Genomic DNA, 24,350 nt, shown 5'->3' on the forward strand with positions numbered 1-24,350 from the left:
AGCATTAGTGGCACATATAGGGCCAGGTGACAAACCCCTCTCCTGTTCATTGTGTAAAAACCTGAACGCATGCGATATACGAGTTCCATTCCTTCCTAATCTGTGTCTTCTAATTCAAATTTGTACAGGTCATGATAATCATTCTTTGTTCTATGTTCTATTAGGATCAGTGCAAAGAGAAATCCTTCCTAGAGGATTCTTATTACTTACTCCCAGTTCTACACACCATTTTGTTTCCTTAAGGACCTCAGACTGTGTTCAAGTGCAGAAATTCCTCTTAAGGATATGGTGGAGGGCAATGGAAGAGAGAGTTTTTGACACCGTATTATTTAAAGAAAAATACAGATTCCTTTTTCACTCCTCACAGAATTAAAAATTTGGGGGATTGAATGTAAAATTTTGGTGTGAAAATATTTTAATTTTATATAAATTTCCTTTAGATCTTTAGATCGTTCCATCTTCCATTATCTCCTAAAGATAACTGAAAATGCGCTCCTTTGGAGAAATAGGCCCATCGAGGAAACCTTTCAATTTAGAAAAACATAAATATCCATTATTCTAAAGTATTAGAAGTGAAAGTAATGGTATCTCGATGTAAGTGTAACATCACTTTTGTGATAAGCTATTTGAGCGCTATAATTTTTAATTGTATCCTTTCTGGGAGAAATAAATAAACCCCACCACGAATAGTAAATTATCATGACGAGAAACAGTAGGACTGCGCTGCCGGCGGATGAAAGAAAGCGCCGGTGTTCATACTCAGTTGGCGCCCGCCCACCTGCTTTTTCTCCAGCCGCCCTTTCCTGCTCCTTTCGCGCTCTAGCTACCCGGGAAACTAGCCCAAGCGTAACTGAGCTCTGATTGGCTGCTTTGAAAGTCTACGGGCTACGTGATTGGTGGATCCGAGAACCTTTGGCGCGGTGAGTTTGAAACTGTCCTCACTTTGCTTCAAACTTGGCTCTTGAGAGTTGTGGAGAGAGCGACTTAGACGTGGTGGCTGCCGCCGCTGTTGCCATCACCACCGACGGAGAGTAAGCCCGTTAGAGTTGCTGGGGCCAGGGTATCTACTCGGCAGGCGCCGGCTGGGCGGCGTTGGGAGGGAAAGTATTGAAAAACGGGGAGAAATTTGAGAGGCCGGGCTGGAGAGCAGGGGTCTGCGTGGCAAGGCCGGGCCTCGGGGTGGCTGGGCCTGGAGCGCACGGAACGGGGCCTGGACTTCGGGGGGGGGAGGTTTCTGGGAGCCCAGGCCTGACGGGCTTCCTCGGGAGAGGGCTGCGGCTGCCCTGGCCTCGCAGTTCAGGTCTGAAAGGGGTCGGAGTCGGCTGTTTGCAGGCAGAGGCCGCCGACCTGGCGGAGGCGGCTTTCGGGTCTTGGTGCAAACGCGGTTGAAACCTAATCCGTGGGGAGGATCGAGGACGCTGGGCGCTGTTGAATGCCTTGCTCCTGGGCCGTGCGGCTCCGGCCGCTGCCCCCTGTGGCAGCCTTCGCTGCGGCCTCGGGGGGTGGAAAGTGAGACCGCGCCTGGGCCAGGTACCCACGCCAGTCCCTCATCCCAGGCGGTCCCGGGAACTGGGCTTTCTCGGGCTTCCTTCTGTGCTCCTTTCTCTTACCTAACCCGAGATTTTAAAAACACTTAGCCAAGGTACAGAGCCTGAGAGAACTTGGATTTCTTGTTTTTGTTATGTACTCGTAGTTGTTAGCATGTTATTGGCAAAAAGTGGAAAGCTGGGAAATGCCGAGAAACATGTGTTCTTAATACCTGGGTAAAGGCCTTTAATCAGTGTTTACCCAATACTAAAGTTACTAGTGTGCACGTCTTCTCTGAGGATCTGGACGTCTCTGGGTAGGGAAACAAAGCCAAAAATATTTTACACCCTACAGCTATTAGAACAGAGCCCAGGAAGTATTCAAAAGGCATTCTGAAACAGCATGTTTTTATTGAGAATTGTTGAAGTTGGAAAATGGAAGGGTAATTGAGCCCGGCTTTCACTGGAGTTAGTTTTTAGCTATCTATTTAAAGTGAACTCAACAACTTTATTGTGTACTAAGCATATTACCGGTTACTGAGGAAAAGATGTGTTGTGTATAGGCATATTACTGGTTACTAAGGAAAAGATGGTTGTGCTAAATTGTCCATTGCCATTTCATAAAATTATGATTTTATCATCAGCGACAAGCATGTTAGAAAATCAGTGTAATTATGCTTTGGACTCTGAAGTCCAAACTTGGCAAACTTATCCAGCCGAGAAAGTCTTGAGTGTCTGGCAGTCAGCAATTCTGCTCTGTCTTACCGTTCTTTGTGATTCAATATTTACGTTTTTTACTTGGTTCTTGGCGTTGGTAGGGAATCATTAGAAATTTATTTAATTGCCCTTTTTCTCCTTATAGGGGAGTTCAGCGATGTTTCCTACTTTTGCAAAAAGTATCTTGCAAGTCTTGTGATAGATAAGCATGTTTGTTCATGTGACTTAAAAGCAGAAGAAAGATTACAACTCACTTGAGCTTCTGTAAACACTTAAATGTTTTCGGTGCTTTATACAAAATCTTTCTAGTGGGTGAGCAAGCAGTCTGACCATATTTTAGATCACTACTCGTTTCTCTTGAACATTTTTTCCTGAACTGTCTTCATACAAATATGATAAAGCTGTACAAATTCAGTCAGATGAAATTATTTGCTGACTTTTTGGATGTAACCCTAGTGCACACTAGGTTCCTTAAAAGTGTTACATACTTCCAGTTTTGGTTTGGAAAGGATGGATAAATTGATGTCTGAATTTGAGGGTTAATCTGAATGGAAGAAGATAAATGATACATTGGTGTAGAATATATAAATATTTCCAATATTTTAGAAGCTAAGGAAAGTGGGAAAATTATTGCTGGTATCATTCTTGTAAATATTGTCTTAATATTTGTGTAATACTTACTATATATTGCACTAGACGTTGCTAAATACTTGACATATATATCTCATTCATACTTAAAGCTATCCTTTGAGTTAGTGGCATGTAATCAAATCAGTTTTCCTCCTCATTTTAGGATCTACAGTACCTGTTGAGTAACTATGGAAGACTATACCAAAATAGAGAAAATTGGGGAAGGTGAGTGATTTTAATAATATAAAGATTTTTAAAATGATCAGTTAATAGTGCTACAATGTCCATGACTTAAAGAAGTGTGTAAATATTTATTAAAATTCTTCTACCAAGTATATACTCCAAAGAATTGAAAGCAGGGACTCAGAAATGTGTGCACCAATCTTTGCAGCAGCATCATTCACAATAGCCATATGTGGAATCAACCTAAGTTTCCATCAACAGGTCAACAGTGAATGGGTAAATAAAATGTGGTATATCCATCCGTACAAAGGTAAACTATTCATCCATAAAAAGGAATGAAATTCTGATAATGCTACATCATGGATGAATTGACAAAAACATTATGCTGAGTGGCCTAGCCAGACACAAAAGAGTAAATATTGAATTATTCCACTAATATGAAATATCCAGAATAATCAAATTCGCAAAGAAAGGAAGAAGATTAGAGACTACCAGGGGCTGGGGGATGGAGCATGGGAGTTATTGCTTAAAACACTGTAAAAGTAATTAATGCCACTGAATCGTATACTTCAAAAAGGGTTAGAATGGCAATTAAAATTTCTTAGAATGGCAATTTTTGTTTTACCTATGTTATCACCAAAAAAGCAAAGCAGGCAGATAGGAAAAATGATAGAGCACGCACACATGAAAAAATCCAACCAGCAATTTATCTTACTTTTATACATGAGTATATATCTTCTTTACATAATAACCTAATATCACAGAAATATTAATAATTGCAGAGAATTGAAATTATTCTAATATATATGACCCTCTGACCACTTCCTCCCAAAGAAATTCTCCTAATTTTTTACTTCTAATACTAAACTTTTAAGCAATATATGTGTTTTGAAAATACTCTTGATTATTTATGTGTGGTTGTTAAGGTTAAGACAGTGGAATTATATGTTAAATTCATAATATGTTTCTAGTCTCCTATAATTATTTTTAGGATGATAAATCTTTTTACCTAAACTTCCTAAAGTAATTGCAGTAATTCAATATTAAATATTTTAAATTAAATTTCTATTTAGTTACCCTGGGTTTAAATGACCTGTTATGTGCATGCTTTAAGTTGTTCTAAAACAAATAACCTTTGTATATAATCATCCATTCTTTTTTTTTTTTAATCTTTTAATTTTTAAAATTCATTTTGTAAAAATATTACATTAAAAAAATATGGGGTCCCATTCAACCCCACCACCCCCACCCCACCACTCCTCCGCCAGCAACACTCCCATCATCATGACATATCCATTGCATTTGGTAAGTATATCTCTGGGCATTGCTGCACCTCATGGTCAGTGGTCCACATCATAGCCCATACTCTCCCACGTTCCATCCAGTGGGCCCTGGGAGGATCTACAATATCCGATAATTGTCCCTGAAGCACCACCCAGGACAACTCCAAGTCCCGAAAACACCTCCACATCTCATCTCTTCCTCCCATTCCCCGCACTCATCAGCCACCATGGCCACTTTTCCCACACCAATGCCACATTTTCTCTGTAGACCTTGGATTGGTTGTGTCCATTCCACATCTATGTCAAGAGGAGGCTTAGATTCCACATGGGTACTGGATGCAATCCTCCTGCTTTCAGTTGTAGGCACTCTAGGCTCCATGGTGTGGTGGTTGACATTCTTCAACTCCATGTTAGCTGAGTGGGGTAAGTCCAATAAATCGGAGTGTAGGAGTTGAAGTCAGTTGAGGCTCAGGGCCTGGCTATCATATTGTCAGTCCAGAGATTCAAATCCCCTAGATATATCTTAAACCCCAGCACCAACTACAATTCCAGTAAAGTAGCATGAAAGCCTTGTGAAAAGAGATCCCATCTGTGTCCAGCTCCATCACTCAGAAACACCAGCTCCAAAGAAGGGCCAACTGACATGGCAGTGAACCCCATCTGCCATGACCATAGAACCTGTGGGTCTCTTTAGCCCTCAAAAGAACTAATACCTGGAGTTGTATCTACTTTATCTGTCTCTAAGACTCTGCTCAGGTGTGCATAAGGGCAATCCTTCTGACATCCTCCAGACTTTTTTAGAGACTCATAGCCATATAAACTCATTTGTCCTTTTCATTTCCCCCTTAATTTAGGTCAAACAGCATTTTAAACTCCTGTTATTATATGTAGACAGGGATATTCTGCTGGTCCGTGTTGAACCTTTAATTCAAGGTCATTTTCTAGTTGCATCATCAGTTGGTACTTGGCAGTGATTCCCTCGGTGCCAGGGAGGCTCATCCCTGGGTGTCATGTCCCACGCTGGGGGGAAGGCATTGCATTTACATACTGAGTTTGGCTTTGAGACTGGCCACATTTGAGTAACATGAAGGCTGTCAGGAGGAAACTCCTAGGCACAGTGCTGCTCTAGGCCTTGTTCTTATTTCAGGCATATAGGCTCACAAGCATAGTCATTAGTATCAGGGGCTCACTGTTGGACTTCATTCCTTCCTGGTCCTTACCGTTGCACCTGGGGGACTGTCGCTGCTCCCCTAGGGACCACGACAAAGCACCCCCGGCCAGGAACCCAGTACCCCCCCAGCTGTTGTTTTTAATTGTTTCCACTATGAGTATATCCAAACATTACCATGCACCCTGGACATATGCCCTGTATAACTCCCTGTCAACCATATATCACCTGTCAATAACATCCTATACCAATATTCCTCCACTGCCATTGTTGAACCACTCTGTGATCCAAAACTTCCTGAAAAGTGAAGCCCAATATAATGTCAGGATCCCTTACTAGTAAAATGGAATATAGCAATGGGTTTAAAGGTTAGATATAGAATACGTATTGATTTGGAAAAATTCTACATCCTATCTTTTTCTTTTTTCCTAATTATTGAGCTTCTCTTCACAAGAGCCTTAGATCACAGTAATTATACAATATACAGTACTCCCACACATCCACCATAAAACCTTTTCCCTTCCACAGCGATATTCTTATAACTTATTCATATCATATTTACTTAAACTGATGTACAGACTCTGAGACAATAGCTTTCAAACAAGGTGACATCTGTGCTTACATTGTGGTCCGTACTTTAGGATATACAGTTTTCTAAATTTTTAGTTATCCTATGTTTTACATTATGGTTTACCTTATTAGTCTGTCGTCCCCTATATGTTTATGGTGTAATATTACATGTTTTATATCCATCCTTGTGTACTCTTGCGAAACTCCTCTCTTACCCCCACATTTACCTTGGTTCCATCCATTCAACATCCATTTTCCCCTCCCCTTGGGGCCCACAGTGACAGTCAACCTCCATTTCCCGAGGAGCCACGTCAGAGATACTTGCAACAGTGTTAATCATCCCTTCTTTATTAAAGTTTTTTAAAATGAGAGGTAAAATATCCCTTTGCCTATTTTCTTCAACAGAATATCTAAGTTTCTGTATAGGAGTTTTGATATTAACATTCTAAACTCCAGCAACTAGAGTCCAATTTATGTAGGTTCTGTTTGAGGCACATGTCCATCTATGTTTTTAATGTGTTCAAAAACTCCAATTATATAAGAAATTATAAATATTTCTTTTCTGGGAAAAAAATAATTTACATTGTTTACTACAGCCATTCTTTTAAAGGAAATTTACTTGAATACTTCAATTTGGGAAACCGTCAAATGTTAACCGTTTGTATTACTATAACTTCTATCTCCACATTGAAGTCCCTTTGCCAGCCTCCTTTACTGACGCTTGCTTTTCCAATTTAGATTTCTTTGAGGTCCTATTCTTTAACCTGTGGGCCTTTGGCAATGACTTCTTTTTTTTCTGGAAGCCACTCTCTACTGGCTTCATTTTTTTATCTCCTTGCACCAGTATAAGAGCATTTGTAGTTCCCTTTTTGTTGCCTTTAGGATCACTTTCCTTTGCTACACTATAAGCTCCATGAGCTTCGGGATTTTGTCTTGCTCACTACATTTACCTAGTAATTGGCAGTAGTGTCCAGCCAGCATGGGAGATCCTTAAATATTTGATGATAACATTGTGTAATTTTCTTAATGTTATTTCTGATAAGTTTTTCTGGCTTATTATTATCTAGTGCCTGATTATTTTTAATTGTGTGCTAGGCATTGCTTTTGGAAAATTGACTTGTAGAAATATATTGAGTTTGGATGATGTTTTCCACACAGAATTATCTTTTGCCTCTGCCAGGTACCTGGCCAAAGTCTAGCATTTAAATTAATTCTGATTTTAAAAGTTATATTTCTTTCCTTCCATTTGTTATTCTGAATATTTCAAACCTATAGACCAATTGAAGGATACAGTGAACCTGCATCCCTTTACCAAGATGTTAGTGGTTTTTTCATGTTTGCTTTATTATCTATGTGTGTTTGTGCATGTATTAGCATTTTGTTTTTAATTGTTGACTTATTTGAAAGTAAGTTTTAGAAACATACTTTTTCTTTAAATACTTAATGCATATGGGTCATGCATTTCATTTGGTTATTAATGTCTCCTCAATCTCTTCTAATCTAGAACAAGCAACCTGACTTTTTTCCCCCTTAACACTGAGTTTTTTGAAGTCCCAATCCATTTCTTAAATATACCCAGACTTTTTGATAATGTAGCTATTCCCATTGTGTATTCCCTTGCCTGGCATTTAATCAGTGCTCTGTTGATATTTGTTGAATGAACGTTTTCTGCATACCATTCAAGGCCTCCATAATCTACCATCTCCAACATTATTTTTCCTTTGTTTTCTGGAGTAACTCTTGGGTTAGTCTTAGTCAGGTCTCCTTCCAGGTTTTTCTGTGTTAAGATTGCTTTTATGTGTATGACACTGTTAAAAAGTCTCTATGGAGCTAGTATTTTGCCTCCTTAGTTATTTAGTAAACTGTTAAAAAATATTTTTGTACATATAATGCTTAGTTCATTTCATAGAACATATTGGCTATTTCATGGATAATATTTGGTTATTAATTGGTAGAATGATTTCTTTTGTTTAATCCTCTTTCTGGTAGTCATTGAGAAATGATAATGGTTCAAAACAGAAGAGAGTTATAGAACACTAATGATCTCTAAAATTCAACTCAAAATATATTGAGTGCTGGCCACTACTTAAATCAATTGTGAGTAAATTGTGAAAATGACTTAGGATCACAGGAGGGAGTGGAAAGAATACTAGAAAAAAAATTAGTCCTGAGTATACTATTAGCTGTTTATTTGACTATATTTATAAATGACTAATCTTTCCAAGTCTGCTTTGTAACATTGTGTTAAATGAGTATGATATGGCTTACCTGCTTTATTTATGCCTTTGACACAAGTATAATTTACATCCAAAAGTATACAGATTATAAGTTTGCAGAGGATTTGCCTGCTTTTAAGGATTGTTATTAGGATCAAATATAGTCAATTCTCCTTTAATTTGCAATGATTTTGGCCCATTTAAAAGTCACAATTTATCCAAAATTTATTATAATAGTATGAAATGGATTTTATGTCCAGTTATGTCTAACATAATGAAATCAGTACTTAAGGATAGTTTTGTACAGGATTTCTCTCTCTCTTTTTTTTTTTTTTTAAGAAGCATTAGAACAAGGCTTATGAAATATGTTTGCTATAGGCAAACTGTCTTTAATATTCTAAATACACCAATTGATAAATTGTCAGGCATTCTTATTAGCCTTTTTTGAGATATTACCGCTTTTAGGGATTTGATAAAAAACTAGAGTAAACTCTCTCCCTAGAAAAATGTTCTATAACTACTTCAGAAGTTAAACTGATAATTCAGAAAGCAAGGGCTATTGGACAACATTTTACATATAGTTAGGGGGTTTAGGACCTCCCCAAACTGCAAATTAAATGCCTTTATCCTTTACTGATGCTCTTTCCATTCCCTGCGCCACCACAAGCCCTTGCGCTCTTCCCTTATGATCCTTTTGTTGACATTGTCGTTCCCTGTCTGAAGCCCATATATCAGAGTCAAGCCATTTAGCAGCATTTCTAATGGGTGAGAGAGGCTTCCCTCCTGTAGTAGATACAGTGAGTTTTATTACATTTAGTTTCTTCATGAACACACAGTCTATTTCATTCCCATTGTCTAGATAAGGAGAGTCGACTATATTTTGAGATATGTATAAAAATGTTTTGCAAAGTGTAAAACGTTCTATACACATTTTTCTGAAAGCATCATGGTGTTTCCTGTTAGAAGTATTTCCTGAGTCCATATCTTTATGTTTTGTATTTTATACCTGCTTTATTGTTTTTAGAATATCTGGTGGGAGATAAATTTCAATTTGCAAAGGATCCATTTTCTCTAAAATATGCTTGAAGATTACTGGTAATTGAAATGTGGCCATGTCTGACTACCTGAACTTTATTTCTAAACTTACAACTGTGATAGGTTGTAGTTTCTCTTGACTGTTTTTGGAAGCAGTGAGGGTATAATGATTAGTAAAATAATTCTCATTTGGCCACAGTGGGCATTTCTATCATGTGACACCATACAGGATTCAATAATTTTTAAAAATCTTTTTTAGTTGTGGGAGGTGTCACATAGCAGATATGTACTTTGTCTATTTCAGGTACCTATGGCGTTGTGTATAAGGGTAGACACAAAACTACAGGTCAAGTGGTAGCCATGAAGAAAATCAGACTAGAAAGTGAGGAGGAAGGGGTTCCTAGTACTGCAATTCGGGAAATTTCCCTATTAAAAGAACTTCGTCATCCAAATATAGTCAGGTAGGTATAATTGTGAATTTAAAATATTTTCCATTGAAAATGCTTTAAAAGTGAACTTAAATGTGGGCATTTTTACATTTGCTTAATTTATGGTATAACCTTAAATGGAATAGAACCCTAATGATTTAATTGAGACTGATGGGCATAGGTAAAAGAATAGGCTTTTAAAATAGGATCAGCATTAGAGAAAGATGGTGGATGGATATAATTAGTATTTGGGGCTAGAAAATCAAGGAAAAGGGACCATGGAAGGAAGTCACACAAAAATTCTCTTTGTGTGACTTCTAATCCCGCAAGACCCCTTAATCAGAGTCCTAAGACAGGTAGGTAAGTGAATTATAAAAGAAACATTTACTTTCTTTTCTTCCAAGTACATGGATTAGAATTTTGGGATAGTTGTCTTTCTAACAGTCAAAGTTCGAATTTAATTGCATTTTGTAGAGGGTGAAGAAAGGGAGCCCCTGTTAAGGTCAGATACTACTACAAAGTTCATTTCTATAATGTTTTTCAGTAGAAAGATAGCTCTAAGCAACAAACAGCCAACCTAGAAAGGTTCTTTTGGAATACAGGTTGTGTAAAAGTTAACACCTCCTATATAATGAGACTTTTATTTCTCAATTTTTAAGTTTTTAAAAATTTTTTAGATTTATTTATCTCTCTCTACCCTCTCTTTGTTTGCACTTGTTTTGTCTGTTTGTCGTCTTTGTTTTCTTTAGGAGGCACCGCGAACTAAACCCCAGACCTCTGATGTGGGTGGGAAGAGCCTAATTTCACTTCTTACATCTTGTTATGTTTTTCCTTTTATGTATCGTGTGCCAGCTTGCTGCACCTGCCCATCGTGCCTGCCTTTCGTGCCAGCTCACCATCCTGCTCATCTTTTTAGGAGGCACTGGGTACCTCTGCTCCCTGTGCTTTGTTGCATCTCATTATGTTTTTCTTATTGTGTCTGTTGTTACGTCACCTTGTTGTGTCAGCTCGCTGTGCCTTCCTGTTGTGTCAGCTCTGTTTTAGGAGGCACCGGGACCCGAACTACAGACCGAGAGCCCAATCGATTGAGCCACATCTGCTTCCTTATAAGGAGACTTTATTTTAAATTGCTCTGGGATTTCTTTCTTAAAGTCTAGTTGTAATAAGTTTTTCTTTACTGGGGAAGCTGTTCATCTCTTCTGTCCCACATAATATGTATCTGCTGTCATTGTTAATTTCTTATTGCCCAACTTTTTATGATAACCATTGTGAAATTTAAGGAAGTTTTATTTTGTGGAAGAAAGAGGCTAAAAATATTTGCTGCATTTATATATTATATAATTGTCTTATTCTTTAGTCTTCAAGATGTGCTTATGCAGGATTCCAGGTTATATCTCATCTTTGAATTTCTTTCCATGGATCTCAAGAAATACTTGGATTCTATCCCACCTGGTCAGTTCATGGATTCCTCACTTGTTAAGGTAAAGAAGCACATCTAATTTTACTAATATTTATGCCTTGTGAATGTGAAGAATCTACTGCATGTCGTCCCTGTGTTTTATCAAATATGGTTGGTAAAGTGTTAGGATGTAGAATTAGGAACAAATGAAGAGTTTCCTCTCACCCAGTCTATGGATAAGTTTGCTATTACCATTTTGCTAGAGCTTCTAGTTAAGTAAAGTGAAAGTAGTGCCTGAGATAATGTAAAATTGGTAAATACATATTATATTGTTAGAAACAAGGATATTTTGCTTTTTCTTTGGCTGTCAGATTGGTGTAAAACAATATTAACAGGGTTGTGAAGACATGTTTTATGTTACTATGATTCTGAATGTCTTTTGGCTAATTTATTATAGATACTTAATATCAGTTAAATTTATAAATGTATCATGATTATTTAAAAATTAAGCACTGAAGTGCATAGTTAAAATATCTTATTCTCACACTATCAATACCATTTCTCAAGGACAGCCATTGATGGTTTTATTTGTAATCTTACAGACATTTGTACATATTCTTTGTACATGTATAAAAATATATTTTTACACAAATACAATTATATATATATATTATCCCTTAATCCTCCCTTTGTTGCATAAAATGTCAGACATATAAGTAGGTCTACTATCTGTTTTTTTGAGGTACTGGGGCCAGAAATTGAACCCAGGACCTTGTATGTGGGAAGCCAGGGCTCAACCACTGAGCCACATTGGCTCCCCTGAGTCTTTGTTTGCTTGTTGTTTATTTATTTTTCTTCAGAATGCACTGGGGACTGAACCCAGGACCTCCCATGTGGGAAGCAGGTGCTCAACTACTTGAGCTACATCCACTCCCTACCTGCTTTTCTTTTTTAAAGTTTATTTACTCCCGCCCCCCCCCCCCCCCCCGCATTGTTGCAGTTGCTGTCCTCTATGCATTTGCTGTGCTGTTTGTGTCTGCTCATCTTCTCTTTAGGAGGCACTGGAAATAGAACCAGGGACCTCCCATGTGGAAGAGAAGCACTCAGTTGCTTGAGCCACCTCAGCTCCCTGGTTTGTTGTGTCTCTCATTGTCTTTCCTCATTGCCTTTCTTAGTTACGTCATCTTGTTGCACCAGCTCGCCACACCTGCCCATTGCGCCAGCTTGCTTTCTCCAGGAGGCACTGGGAACAAAACCCAGGACCTCCCATATGATAGGCGGAGCTCAATAGCTTGAGCCACATCTACTTCCCCTGTCTGTTTTTTAACGTAATGTTTTAAACCAGTTCTGTATTGATGGACATTTGTTTTCTACCTTGATTGATGATTGTTGCTATTGTGAGCTACAGTGAATATTCTTGTATGTATTTTTCTCTTTGTTTGATGTTTGTAGCTATTTTGATAGGATAAAGTCTTAGAATTGGAACGATGGGTTGAAAGATGTTTACATTTAAGGTCTTGGTAGATATTGCCAATGTCCTCTTTAATGTGGGGGAAAAAGCATATTTTAGTTTACTTGGCTGCTCAAGCAAATACCATACAATGGGTTGGCTTAAACAGTGGGAATTAATTGGCTTATGGTTTTGAGGCTAGGAAAAAGTCCAAATCAAACCTCATCAAAGTGATGCTTTCTTCCTGAAGATTGGAGTTCTGGGGCTGGCTGCCAGTGTTCCCCTGGTCATTGACTCCTCTGTCACATGGCAATGCACATGGCAGTCTCTCCTGGCCTCTCCCTTCTCTTCTGGGTTCTGTTGCTCTTCAGCTGTAGCTTCCCATGGCTCCCTCCCTATCTGTCTGAATTTCATTCTGCTTATAAAGAACTCTAGTAATAGGCCAGTGACCCATTCTGATTGAGGTGGGCCACACCTTAAAGTGAAGTAACCTCCTCAGAAAGTCCTACTTATTACCCACAAGGAATCAATTGATACCCACAGGAATCAATTAAGTTTAGGAACATGTTTTTCTGGGGTACAGATAGCTCCAAACCACAACACTTTAATTTTGTATTTCCTTTGACATTTAACTTTTAAAATTTCATACATAGCCATTTATTAACAGCCTATTTATCCACTGATTTTTTAAAAAAGTTAGGATATTATCTTTTTTCACTGGTTTCTAAGCTTCTAACTGATAGCATGTTGATAGTATACCTTTTACTCTTTTGTGTGTCTGACTTATTAATGGTGTATGCCATTAATAACAGAAAAATGAATAATGTTAGAAAAATCCATGGAAATATTTTTCTTTTCAGTAGGTTATTTCTCTCCTTTTTTGTCTTAAATTCTGGACATATCAGATTTATTTTGGTATAAGAACTAGGTATAAATCCAACTTTATTTTTTGTCTGAATTGCTATCCAGTTCTAACTGGCTAGATTTTGAGTATATTCTAATTTGAACTTTATAAGTCGTACTTTTACTATACTTTATATTTCTGTGATATTTGTGTTACTTCAGATGTCACATACATTGCCTTTCAACAAGTGTATTGTAAATTATTTCTGAGCTATGACAGAATTTTATAATTGTATTATAACTATATGTATAATATATAATATATATATTCCATTATAACTATATATAATATATAATCATAATGTACTCTTTGTCATTTATTTTTAAATCTGTGACTGATGTTTCCAGAGAGGAAATGAATGCATAAAGATGAAAGATGAAAATGAAAAAGACCAACCTTATTCAAGATAGAATGGAATTGGTAAAGTTTCAAGGAACTTTCCATGCAAAAAACAAACTTGTGTCTTAAGGGTCAGGAACCAAAAATAAATAAAAGAAGACTAATTGGATTTATATGGATATAAAAATGTATTTCCATACGGCGATTACCTATGTCTTAGGTAGATAAACATGGTATTGCACATAATGGACTTCCCACCCTTAAATGCTTGTTAGTCTCAAATGGTCCGAAACACTTTTATTTATTTATTTATTTATTTATTTATTTTTTTAGCTAAGTCAATTGTTTATTTGGAACAGTTCTTCAGAGTATGAGGGTTCTGATATAAAGTGAGTGAGGACTCAAATGGGGGAGGAAAAAAAAAGGTATTTGTCAGTTTGAAAGTCACAGACAGTTTATCTTTCTATAATTAGATTAGGAGAAAATGAAGAACCCACTGGTAGCAGGAAGAAGCAAGAGTCTCTTCTTGGGTCTGGAATTTGATGAGATAGATAGTTACTGTGCATTTCCATTATTTTTCCATGGCAGGACATATGGCAGAGACCTGGGAACTCGCATGCCTGAAGCCAGGTTACTCTTATGTTCCATAACTATGCTGCTTGCAGGACTGTTGTTGCCACAGTAGTTGGCTGTGCCCCAGACAAATGTGGTGCTTGTCTGTTCCCACAAATCTTTGTCCCAGTCTTCATCACAAGGAGGGCACTGCCAAGTGTTCTCAGCCAGAGTCTCTTGTCCAAGGTTCCTGGTTTGGTTGACAACATCCTGCTCAATACAGCTTTTGTCATCTCAGCTTGAGATATGATGGCTGATTTCAGCACGAGGAACCTGGTGGCGAGCATTGAAGGGACAAGTAGCCAATTTGTTTGCGACATCAGGATGATTCTTTCTGCACTTGATAAGATGATAAGGAAACCTGCAGGCTCTGATTTGATGGTTTTTATCATAGGGGCATTGTAATAGCTTTTCAGGGTCCAGGGAATCGATGTATGTTTCTTCCATGTTGGAAATGAAGGAGCCGAATCCGAGTGCTTAGCCGAGACACGCTCTCCCCACAGCCGCCTTCGTCCCCCCGAAACACTTTTATATCTTTAAAATGAACCCACACCAAAATTTTCTAGAAAATCTAGTGATGTTGTTAAATTTGTAATTTATATTTCCTTTTTTTTTTTTTTATTTATGCAGAGTTATTTATACCAAATCCTACAAGGGATTGTATTTTGTCACTCTAGAAGAGTTCTTCACAGAGACTTAAAACCTCAGAATTTACTGATTGATGACAAAGGAACAATTAAACTGGCTGATTTTGGGCTTGCCAGAGCTTTTGGAATACCTATCAGAGTATATACACATGAGGTAAGTAAAATAGGTGCTTTATTTTTGTTTTCTGTAGGGTTTTTGTATGTGCTTTTTAGTGTATGTATGGATTAACTGGATTGGTTTTTGTGGGTTTTTTTTTTTTAGATTTTTTTTTAGATTTATCCCCCTTCCTCTTATTTGCGGTTGCTGTCTGCTTGTCTTCTCTTTAGGAGGCACTGGGAACTGAACCTGGGATTTCCCAGGTGGAAGAGCCTCCTCAGCTCCCTGGTTTGCTGTTTCTTTCATTGTCTTTCCTCTTTGTGTCTCTTTTGTTGCACCATCTTTTGGCTGCCTGCTGTGCCAGCTCGCCTTCTCCAGGAGGCGCTGGGAACCCAACCTGGGACCCCCCCATGTGGTAGGCAGAAGCCCAGTCACTTGAACCACATCCATTTTCCTGGATTGTTTCTTTACGTCAAGAAATAAATACTCATTAGAAATGATTTCTACTCAATGCCAGTATCACTTTCTACCCTCTTAGCCCTAAATTCACCCTTCATTGCATGCTATTTGAAACTGGAACTGGAAACTTTAAAATATTTTTCCTTTACCAGGTGGTGTGATAATCAGAGGAGGGTGCTGAAGAGGCATCACAGGAGGAAGGGGTTTTCCTTTCTTTTTTTTTTGTTGGTGTTCTCAGTTTTGCTAGCCAATTCTGTTACTCCATTTCCCTGAGATGGTTACTAATAATATTAAAATTTCCTTATTCCAATTAACTTGTAGTTTCTGTCAACTGATTTTACCTTCATTGATAGACCGTCAAACTGGTTGAAGGACATGTTTTGTTGTTTTAAGGGATACAATTTCAGATACATTTAAAGGCTACCAAACATATGTTTTGTCAGTGTTAATAACTGATGCCTTGGCATTTCTGGAGAGAAAAAATATTGAATGGAATAATAAAGAATTATTGGAAAACTGTTTTCCATGGAGTTTTCTACCCTTGAATACAAAGACTGTCCCCAGATCAAAACTTATAACAGTGCCCATTTGGTTAGCTGTTTCGGCTTTTTGCTTTCATCCATTTTTATCATATTTCCTTATGAATAAATTAAGATTATTTGTTTCCCATTGGTTTAAACAAATGATATTGACCTCATTAACTTTGTTCTCTGTCGGAGGTATATTTTCAATCATGATGAGATTATATACGCTAAAATGATTAAATTCTAGACCATTAATAAAGTCTTCATATTTCAACATTTTAGCATTTGAGAAGGACCTGTACTTAATAGAGTCAGACCTAATCAATATTTTCTTTTTGAACAGGTAAGTCTCTGTCTCACTGTTCTGATCCTCTCATTTTAATGACTTGAAAAGCAAGAGAAGACTTAGTATGATTTTATCCTTTTTCTCTAATGCATAGAAGTTAGTAAAAGAGATAACTTGTTTTCAATTTAATATTTTGTATATAGTTAACTGTGACAATATCAGTGACAATCAAACAGCCTACTAAAAGGACAGTACAAGTGAAATTTAAATGTTTGAATTTAGATAATTTAATGCACCATATTGATTAAATGTAAAAATTTGTTTAATGATAGGTGGTAACACTCTGGTATCGGTCTCCAGAAGTATTGCTTGGGTCAGCTCGCTACTCGACTCCAGTTGACATTTGGAGTATAGGCACTATATTTGCGGAATTAGCAACTAAGAAACCGCTTTTCCATGGGGATTCAGAGATTGATCAGCTCTTCAGGATTTTCAGGTATTTTTAAGCTGGAGTAATAATAAAGACAACATGTATATAACAGTGCGTTTATCTTTATGTTTTAACTAATAATTCTATTTTGCTATGGTTTTTAGAGCTTTGGGTACCCCCAATAATGAGGTGTGGCCAGAAGTGGAATCTTTACAAGATTATAAGAATACATTTCCCAAGTGGAAACCAGGAAGCCTAGCATCTCATGTCAAAAACTTGGATGAAAATGGCTTGGATTTGCTCTCGGTAAGAACACTTTATACTGCCGTTAACATTATTAATGATTTTGAATGAACCCAGTCATCTTTCTTTTACCTGAGAAATGGGGAGAAAACCAACATTAACTGAGCTAGGCACCTGACTAATGTCTTTATGACTTGCATATTACTAGTTCCATTTTAGAATCAAGAAACACTAGTGGTTTTTAGAAGGTGATTTAGCATTAGTTTTGCTTTTATTATTGGATAAATAGTTACAGAAACTTCTTTGAAAAAGGCCAAGGTTAATGCACTTTTTAAATTGCCACGTTGTGGCTTTCCTTTCTAGTGTTTTTGGTCTTTGTATATACTGCTGGGCCCCTTATTTTGTTTTCTCTATTACTTGGTATTTTATGTTCTTAAAGCCTCTTTGTGAACTCTGTTACAGCTTTTGAGGAAACATCTCCTTTGGAAAAATGAGTAATGAGTTAATATATGTTCTTCAAAGTTCTCTGTATAAAATCCAGCATAGTTTCCTCATCAGAAAGATTAGGAGGACTAACGTAGTTTTTTATTTTTTGCTTTAATTAATTTTTTAATTTTTATTTTTAAAGAAGCTTTTAGATTACATAAATGTTACATAAAAAGTATAACGGATTCACATATGCCCCACTCCCTCCCCTCTCACACTTTCCCACATTAATAACATCTTTCATTAGTGTGGTATATTTGTCAAAGTTGATGAAGCCATATTGAAGCATTGCTTCCTAACCATGGACTACAGTTTACATTATAGTTTATACTTTGTCCCGCACACTTTTGTAGTTTTTTAAAAAAATCTCTCCCGTCTGGTTACATTGTCCTTCACAACTAACAATAGTTTTCTTTAAAAGTAAAACAAAAATAAAAACTGTTAGAATAAAAATGATTGTCCTCAGTGTGCTTCTGAGAATTTGTTTTAGATCAGTATTTAAATCTTGAGCATTTAAAAGAGAATAATTTTCATAAATCTCAGATAATGTGATGCCAGAAAAAACTAAATAAGGTTTAGAAAAATAAGATTTGGACAAGTTACTAAACAAACGAAAAAAAAATCTCTTGGTGCCATCAAATCTTCTAACTGGTCCCTGGGCTCTTTTCGCAAGCTAAATCGTTTAGCCACCAAATTAAACTTAGATTTCCCTGTTGCTTGGAGTAAAGACCAAAGTCCTTTATCTGCCATTCAAATATTTTTTATATCAATATTGTTGATTTGATTGAAAGATCCTTCCATATACTGGATCCAGTCTACCTTTTTAACCTCTGTAATTCTATAGCAAAAAAAGAAGGGCTGTAAATCAATCAGGATTCCTCAGCCTAGCTGCATTTAGAACTGGATAATTCTTTGGTGCTGGGGGCTGTCCTATGCATTGTAGGATGTTTAGTAGCATCCCAGATTACCTTCCCCACTCTCATCAGTTTCGATATCTAAAAGTATCTTTCAGACATTGCCTAGTGTCCTCTTGAGGGCCAAAATTGCCCCAATTGAGAACTACTGTAAATTATAAATTTAGACTTGTTTTCAGATTTCAGTTTTGTCACTTCCTAGCTCTATGAAATTGGAAGTTACTTAACATTCTTGAGTTTGAGTGTCCTCTTGTTGTGAGGATTAAATAAGTTGATATATGTAAATCACTAAATATTGTGCCTAATACATAATAAGCTCATACGGTAACTAGTAATTAAAAGTATGTCTGCTTTGTCAATCTGACTTTTTAAAGATCAGTATTTTTTTTAAGATCAATATTAAGTTTTATTTAGCTCTTCCTTTGTAATATGTAAATTAATGTTAGGTTTTCTGGCCATAATTTGTTTAATGACTCATTTGTGGCTATGTTTATAATACATTTGTATTCTGGTTATTTTTATTTGAAACATGCTGGAAGCTACATCAGAAATCAATACACTTAATTGCCATCATTTCAAGAATGTTATAAATTACTCAAATGGCCATTTAATTCAGAGTAATATAATTAAAATATCTTCCTTGCCTAGATTTATGTCTTGGTTTTAAAGTTATCCCTGAATGCTTGTGTCTGACCGTAATTTATATAACAAAGAGTTTCATTGAAGTATCTTTGATTTGAGGAATTTTATTCTAGAGTTAGAAGGTAAAATATGAAAGATGAAACATTTATGTGGTTTGGTGTTAGACAAATGAAAATGTTGATTTAATACATTTACAACTAAAGTTATTAGCTTATTTGTAGAAAAATTAAGGGTTTATGGCAATTTTTTTAAAGTTGGTTCATATCCTAAAAAATACTTTTTTCTATTTCCCCTCCCAGAAAATGTTGGTCTATGATCCTGCCAAACGAATTTCTGGCAAAATGGCACTGAATCATCCATATTTTAATGATTTGGACAATCAGATTAAGAAGATGTAGTTTTCCAACAAAGTTTCCACGTGTTCTATCAAGAACAGACAGTCATATTTTAACTGTTAACCCTGTCTGTTTTTTTGTCTTGTATTTTTCTTTCCTTTGTTGTAAAACTTAAGCTGTACTTCATCTTCTAATTTCAAAAGTGTAACTTAAAATTGTAAATATTGTTCTATATGAATTTAAATATAATTCTGTATATGTGTGTAGATCTCACTGTGAACAACTGTTTATTACTGTAATAAAATTATAAATCAAGTATTCATGCCAGGAATCAGGAAAATTTTGAGTTGTCTTAAATCATCTCAGTCCTTCGGCAGTTATGGTTTCCTGGAGTGAGTTGTAGCTACTTAAATTTAGGAAAAATGTGTTAAGGTTTCATAATGCTTTAAAGTATTTTTATGCTCTGAATGTTTAAATTTTTTTGTCAGTTTCTTGGCATGTGATAACTATATATTTTTTCTACTGGTATTTCAAATTGTGACCTAAATGTTTAAGCATTCAGAATGAGATAACTATCCAGATTTGAGAAATGATGCTAAATTTATAGGGATTTTCAGTGACTTATAAAACTAACCTTAGGGAATGCCAAAGTTTTGCTAAATTTTACAATAAAGATCAAAGGCTGTCCACAGCAATGAAGAACAGTTTTGAAATTTATGAACAATCCTATTTTTAGTTAGGTTATGAGAACTATTTGTCTAACTGAATTCTTGCCTTGGTCAGAGTTAATATATGAAGGAATTGCTTATTTTGGCTTTTATGTCTGACATAAAATCTAATCTATTTTGGCATAGTGTTGTTTGTTAGCTTCTTAAAAAGGGTCAAAGTATAAGTATTTTGCTAAAACCACTAGCGTTGGGAATTGAGTTGTTTAATAATGCTGTACATTGTGATTTTTATCTGTAAACAGCCTCTTTTAAATTATTTACTATAGTCAAAAGAAATACCTATAAAAATAGTTTATTGGTGTGTTTTTCTAGTGTATATCTATTCTTTTGTCTACCTACATTCCCCTTTTATTCTTCCTGGTAATATGTAGCTAGAATGGGTATTCTAGAGTTGTGTGGCCCCTTATACCTAATTTATTGGTGATCTACCTGATCCATGTTAAGCACATTAGATCGCATCTTGGACTTTATTCATTTTGTAGATGAAAGTATGGCTCAATCTCTGGTAGTGGAACCTATAATATGTGAGGTTTTGATGGAAGCCAGTCTGCAGTAACAATGCAGTGGCTGTTGAATTAGTTTGGGGTTAGATTGCAGAGGGCTGTTAACATTTTATGGTGGAAATTTGGAAAGTAAAAAGCCACTCAGAATTTATTTGAGACACTGGTGGCAGTGTAATGGCTATCACTGTTTCTGATTTTGTGTCTTTGGGAAAGACAATATCTACAGGCTTGAGTTTCCTCACCTATGAAGTGTGTTAAACTGGATTTCTTGATCAAATTGTGAATTGGAAATTCTAGTGGTTTCAGGACTAGAATTAACGAAAAGCATAGCACTGCGCTAATTTCTCTAAAGAAGAAATATTGTCTCTAAAGAGTGGGTTTTGTTTTTTTTTTAAATTTGAATACATAGGCAAAAACGACATAGAGAAATTAACACATATATACAGTAAAACCTTACAAATGTATATATGAGTACAACTTTTTAATTAGTAAAGTAATATTAAAGTGCTTAAGGAAATGAAAGAGCTCTACTGGATAGAACAAACTTTTTTTACAGTACTTTTATTTAACAAATTGTACTTGTCATAGGTTACCTTTAGTACCATCCCTGTTTAAATAATTACCTTATTCAAGCTGGAGTTGATAAAGTAGAATCATTTTGTATTGTGGACAGAGCAAAGAGATTTAGTGATTTTTGTGGGATGTGGAGTGAAGAGAGTAATGGGCACTGTGTAAACAGGTTTGGGACATGGTGGTAGAGTAATGAATAACTGAAGGGGATGAGGGATGGAGAGGTAAAAGCATGAAAGAACTTGAAGACTTAAAAATACGACCAAGGAGAAGGCAAAGGGTGGTTGGATGAAAGATTTGAAAGCAAGAGTGTAGACATTTTTCAGTCCTATGCCATATTATAAATGCTAAGACCTTAGAAGTTTCAGAAGAAATGTATTGGGAGTCAGGCTGCCATGTTGAAGAATAAAGTATCATAAATAGCTGCATTCCTCTGGAATGCTGATGGTAAGTCTTTCAAAGTTGCATTAGAATTAACTGGAGAGCTGGTTAGAGCAGTTTGCTGGGCACTATCCAGAGTGTCTGATTCAGCAAGTCTGTATGGGTCTAAGAATATGCTTTCCTAAGAAGTCCCCAGGTGATAATGCTGGCCTGGCACCACATTTTGAGAATAAGTGATGTTCAGAATTTTGGAGCTAAAGAGATCATCAGCTATTTGGTCAACTGGTCCAGTTTGTAGAGGAACAAATATAGATGGAGAAAATGACCTAAGGAAAGACAAATTTAGTAGAGGAACTGGAATTCAAATCTAAATCTGCCATTGCCACTGTTGAGAAGAGTATAGTATAATATAAGGCTTTAGAGCCAGGCGTTGGGGTTTGGTTACTAGTTCTGTCATTTCATGTCTAACCTTGAGCAAGTCACTCAGTTGTGTAACAGAGATAATAAGTACTACATTTTAGGGTTGCATGAGAGATGCAGATAGGGTTGCAAGTCACCCTGCATATATAGGACATGTCCTGTATTTTGTGGTTTTTGTCTTGCATCCTATACTTGTCAGGGTGCCCTAAATGTTCTGTATTCAGCTACTTTGCAATTCATTCCAAAAATTGGGTGGTTAGAGCTCTTTCCTCCCAGTAATTGATGCCTCAATCTCATTAGGGACAATATTAGTTGGAAAGTAAATTTCCTGGCACATAGTAGAAAGTCATTTTACTATCTTAGAGCGTCACCTCTCAACTCTGCACAGTGATGCCTAATTATTTCCAACTTCCCATGTCTTCAATCTCCCTCTGTTGGGACGACTAAATCTCAATGCTTTACTAGCACCTAGGAGAGGTTACCTCAAGGTTAAAATCATTTCTTCATCCTTTGAACTCATTGTACTTTTCCCTCTCCTCTTTTTCACAACCACCTTGTAAGGGAGGTGATAGCTTTGTTTTTCAGATGATAGAACCAAGATTCAGAGAGCTTAATTTCTTGAGGGTCACAAAACTAGTAAACGATAATCTGGGGCTTTCTGACTTCACAACATTCTCTTCCCTATAGCATGTTGGTTTCCAAGATAAATCTCTAAAGACAACATGCTTCTAGTATCAAAAGTTTAAGAGAAAAGAACTGAAGAAGGCCCAGGTAAATACTAAAGCCAATGCAGCTGAGACAGGCCAATGAACCCTAAGCTCAGTGTTGCCACAACAAAGGCCACAGACTTGAAAGACCCTCTGTTAGCATGGACGTTCCTGACGTCAGAAACCTCTACCTCAAGGTTGGAAGACCCAGGTCACTTGAGTAAGAATAATTCTCAGTCCATCCCACTTTCTTATTGCTGTAGGTAACAATATCCTCTTGTTTGGGGAACTCCAGTACTGTATGTGGTATTAATGGGGTTCATGATTCTGGTTCTTTTCCAATAAGGGTGATCCAGACTGTCAGGCACAATAGACCACCTTCTAGCAGCAGTAATTGGTCCAAGGGTGGGCATATGATGTCCTTTTTGCCACAGAATCCTTAAGAGAATGAATTCCTCTCTGCTGAAATGATTAAACTGGGATGATCTGACTGAAGAGCCTGAGAGGCACCCTCCCTCTGTGGCAAACAGACAAAAGTCAATGGAAAAATTCTCAGAAACTTGATGTTCCAGGATCCAGTCCTGAGGCCCTGGTACCGATAGTACAGCCTTAAAATTTGTAAGCTAACAGTATCCTTTCAAGGTGTATGAGTTATGTTTTTGTTTTTGCATAAACTAGTTTGAATAGGGTTTCTTTTATTTAAACCTCAAGGAGTTCTGAGTAAAAGCTGTCAATACTAAGACATAACTTGTTAGATATACAATTTAAACACCTTTGTAGTTATAAGTCTTTTCATAATTAAATACCTTTTCTTTAAAAGCTCTTCTTTTTATGACTCATAATCACTGTATTAACTAATGGTTGAGTATAACAGTACTGATATAACTAGCAATGCCTATCAATCTTCCAAAGAATTTAGCAACTTTTGGGGAATGTTTATATACTCTACCTTCTCTTTACCAGTGAGAAGTGGAAATTTGTAAAATATACTCTACTACTGGCAGCCATTCCTTCCCGTGAGATACAATTTCAAAACCATAGTTAAACTTTTCTGTTAAGGAAATAATGCAGTAACAAGAGCAGCATGTGTTTGGAGAATTTATGTGCTAATGAGTATTAGTAGTTCTTTATATTTACAAAGAGCTTTATAGTAATTAAGTAGCATATGCTACTTCAATAGACAAGCTTCCTATACTATTAAAATGCTTTGAACTACAAAAAATTCCTAGAATAATTACACTGTACCACATTCTTTATAACACTGAAAGAAAAGATACATTTCCCAAATGAATGTAGCCATTTGTCTCAATGGTTCTGGTATGACAAACACATTTATGTGCAAGAAAATATAAATGTAATCTTCATGAAGTGTGTTCACTGCTCCTAGGATCCAAACGGGAAGTGGAGCATTTGCTCCATCTTAAATCTTCTTGCTAGAATCTGAACAGTTTTAGAACTGTTTTGGCTTCTTGTTTGAAATACTTCTTATGTACAGCACTAATGGAAAATGTCTCAACA

The 24,350-nt window shown here is 36.5% G+C and overlaps 1 protein-coding gene and 1 pseudogene across 2 annotated transcripts; one reads left to right on the forward strand and one right to left on the reverse strand.

Annotated features, from left to right (window-relative positions):
* The first annotated feature begins 795 nt into the window (after window positions 1–795).
* Window positions 796–23,653, forward strand: CDK1 (cyclin dependent kinase 1). 2 transcript variants are annotated; one of them, XM_023584022.3, is made up of 8 exons: window positions 796–920; window positions 3,037–3,098; window positions 9,633–9,789; window positions 11,114–11,237; window positions 15,091–15,261; window positions 16,806–16,969; window positions 17,068–17,209; window positions 19,488–23,653. In XM_023584022.3, the coding sequence occupies exons 2-8, from the start codon at window positions 3,062–3,064 to the stop codon at window positions 19,584–19,586; spliced, it is 894 nt and encodes a 297-aa protein (XP_023439790.1). In that variant the 5' UTR covers window positions 796–920; window positions 3,037–3,061; the 3' UTR covers window positions 19,587–23,653. The 2 variants fall into 2 exon arrangements, with proteins under 2 accessions (XP_023439790.1, XP_004476391.1); XM_004476334.4 differs by lacking the exon at window positions 796–920 and adding an exon at window positions 936–1,031.
* LOC101413775 (gametocyte-specific factor 1 pseudogene) lies at window positions 14,277–14,973 on the reverse strand (annotated as a pseudogene).
* Window positions 23,654–24,350: the final 697 nt, after the last annotated feature.

The sequence above is a fragment of the Dasypus novemcinctus genome, chromosome 6 (assembly GCF_030445035.2).
Source record: "Dasypus novemcinctus isolate mDasNov1 chromosome 6, mDasNov1.1.hap2, whole genome shotgun sequence".
In the NCBI taxonomy this organism is placed as follows: Eukaryota; Metazoa; Chordata; class Mammalia; order Cingulata; family Dasypodidae; genus Dasypus; species Dasypus novemcinctus.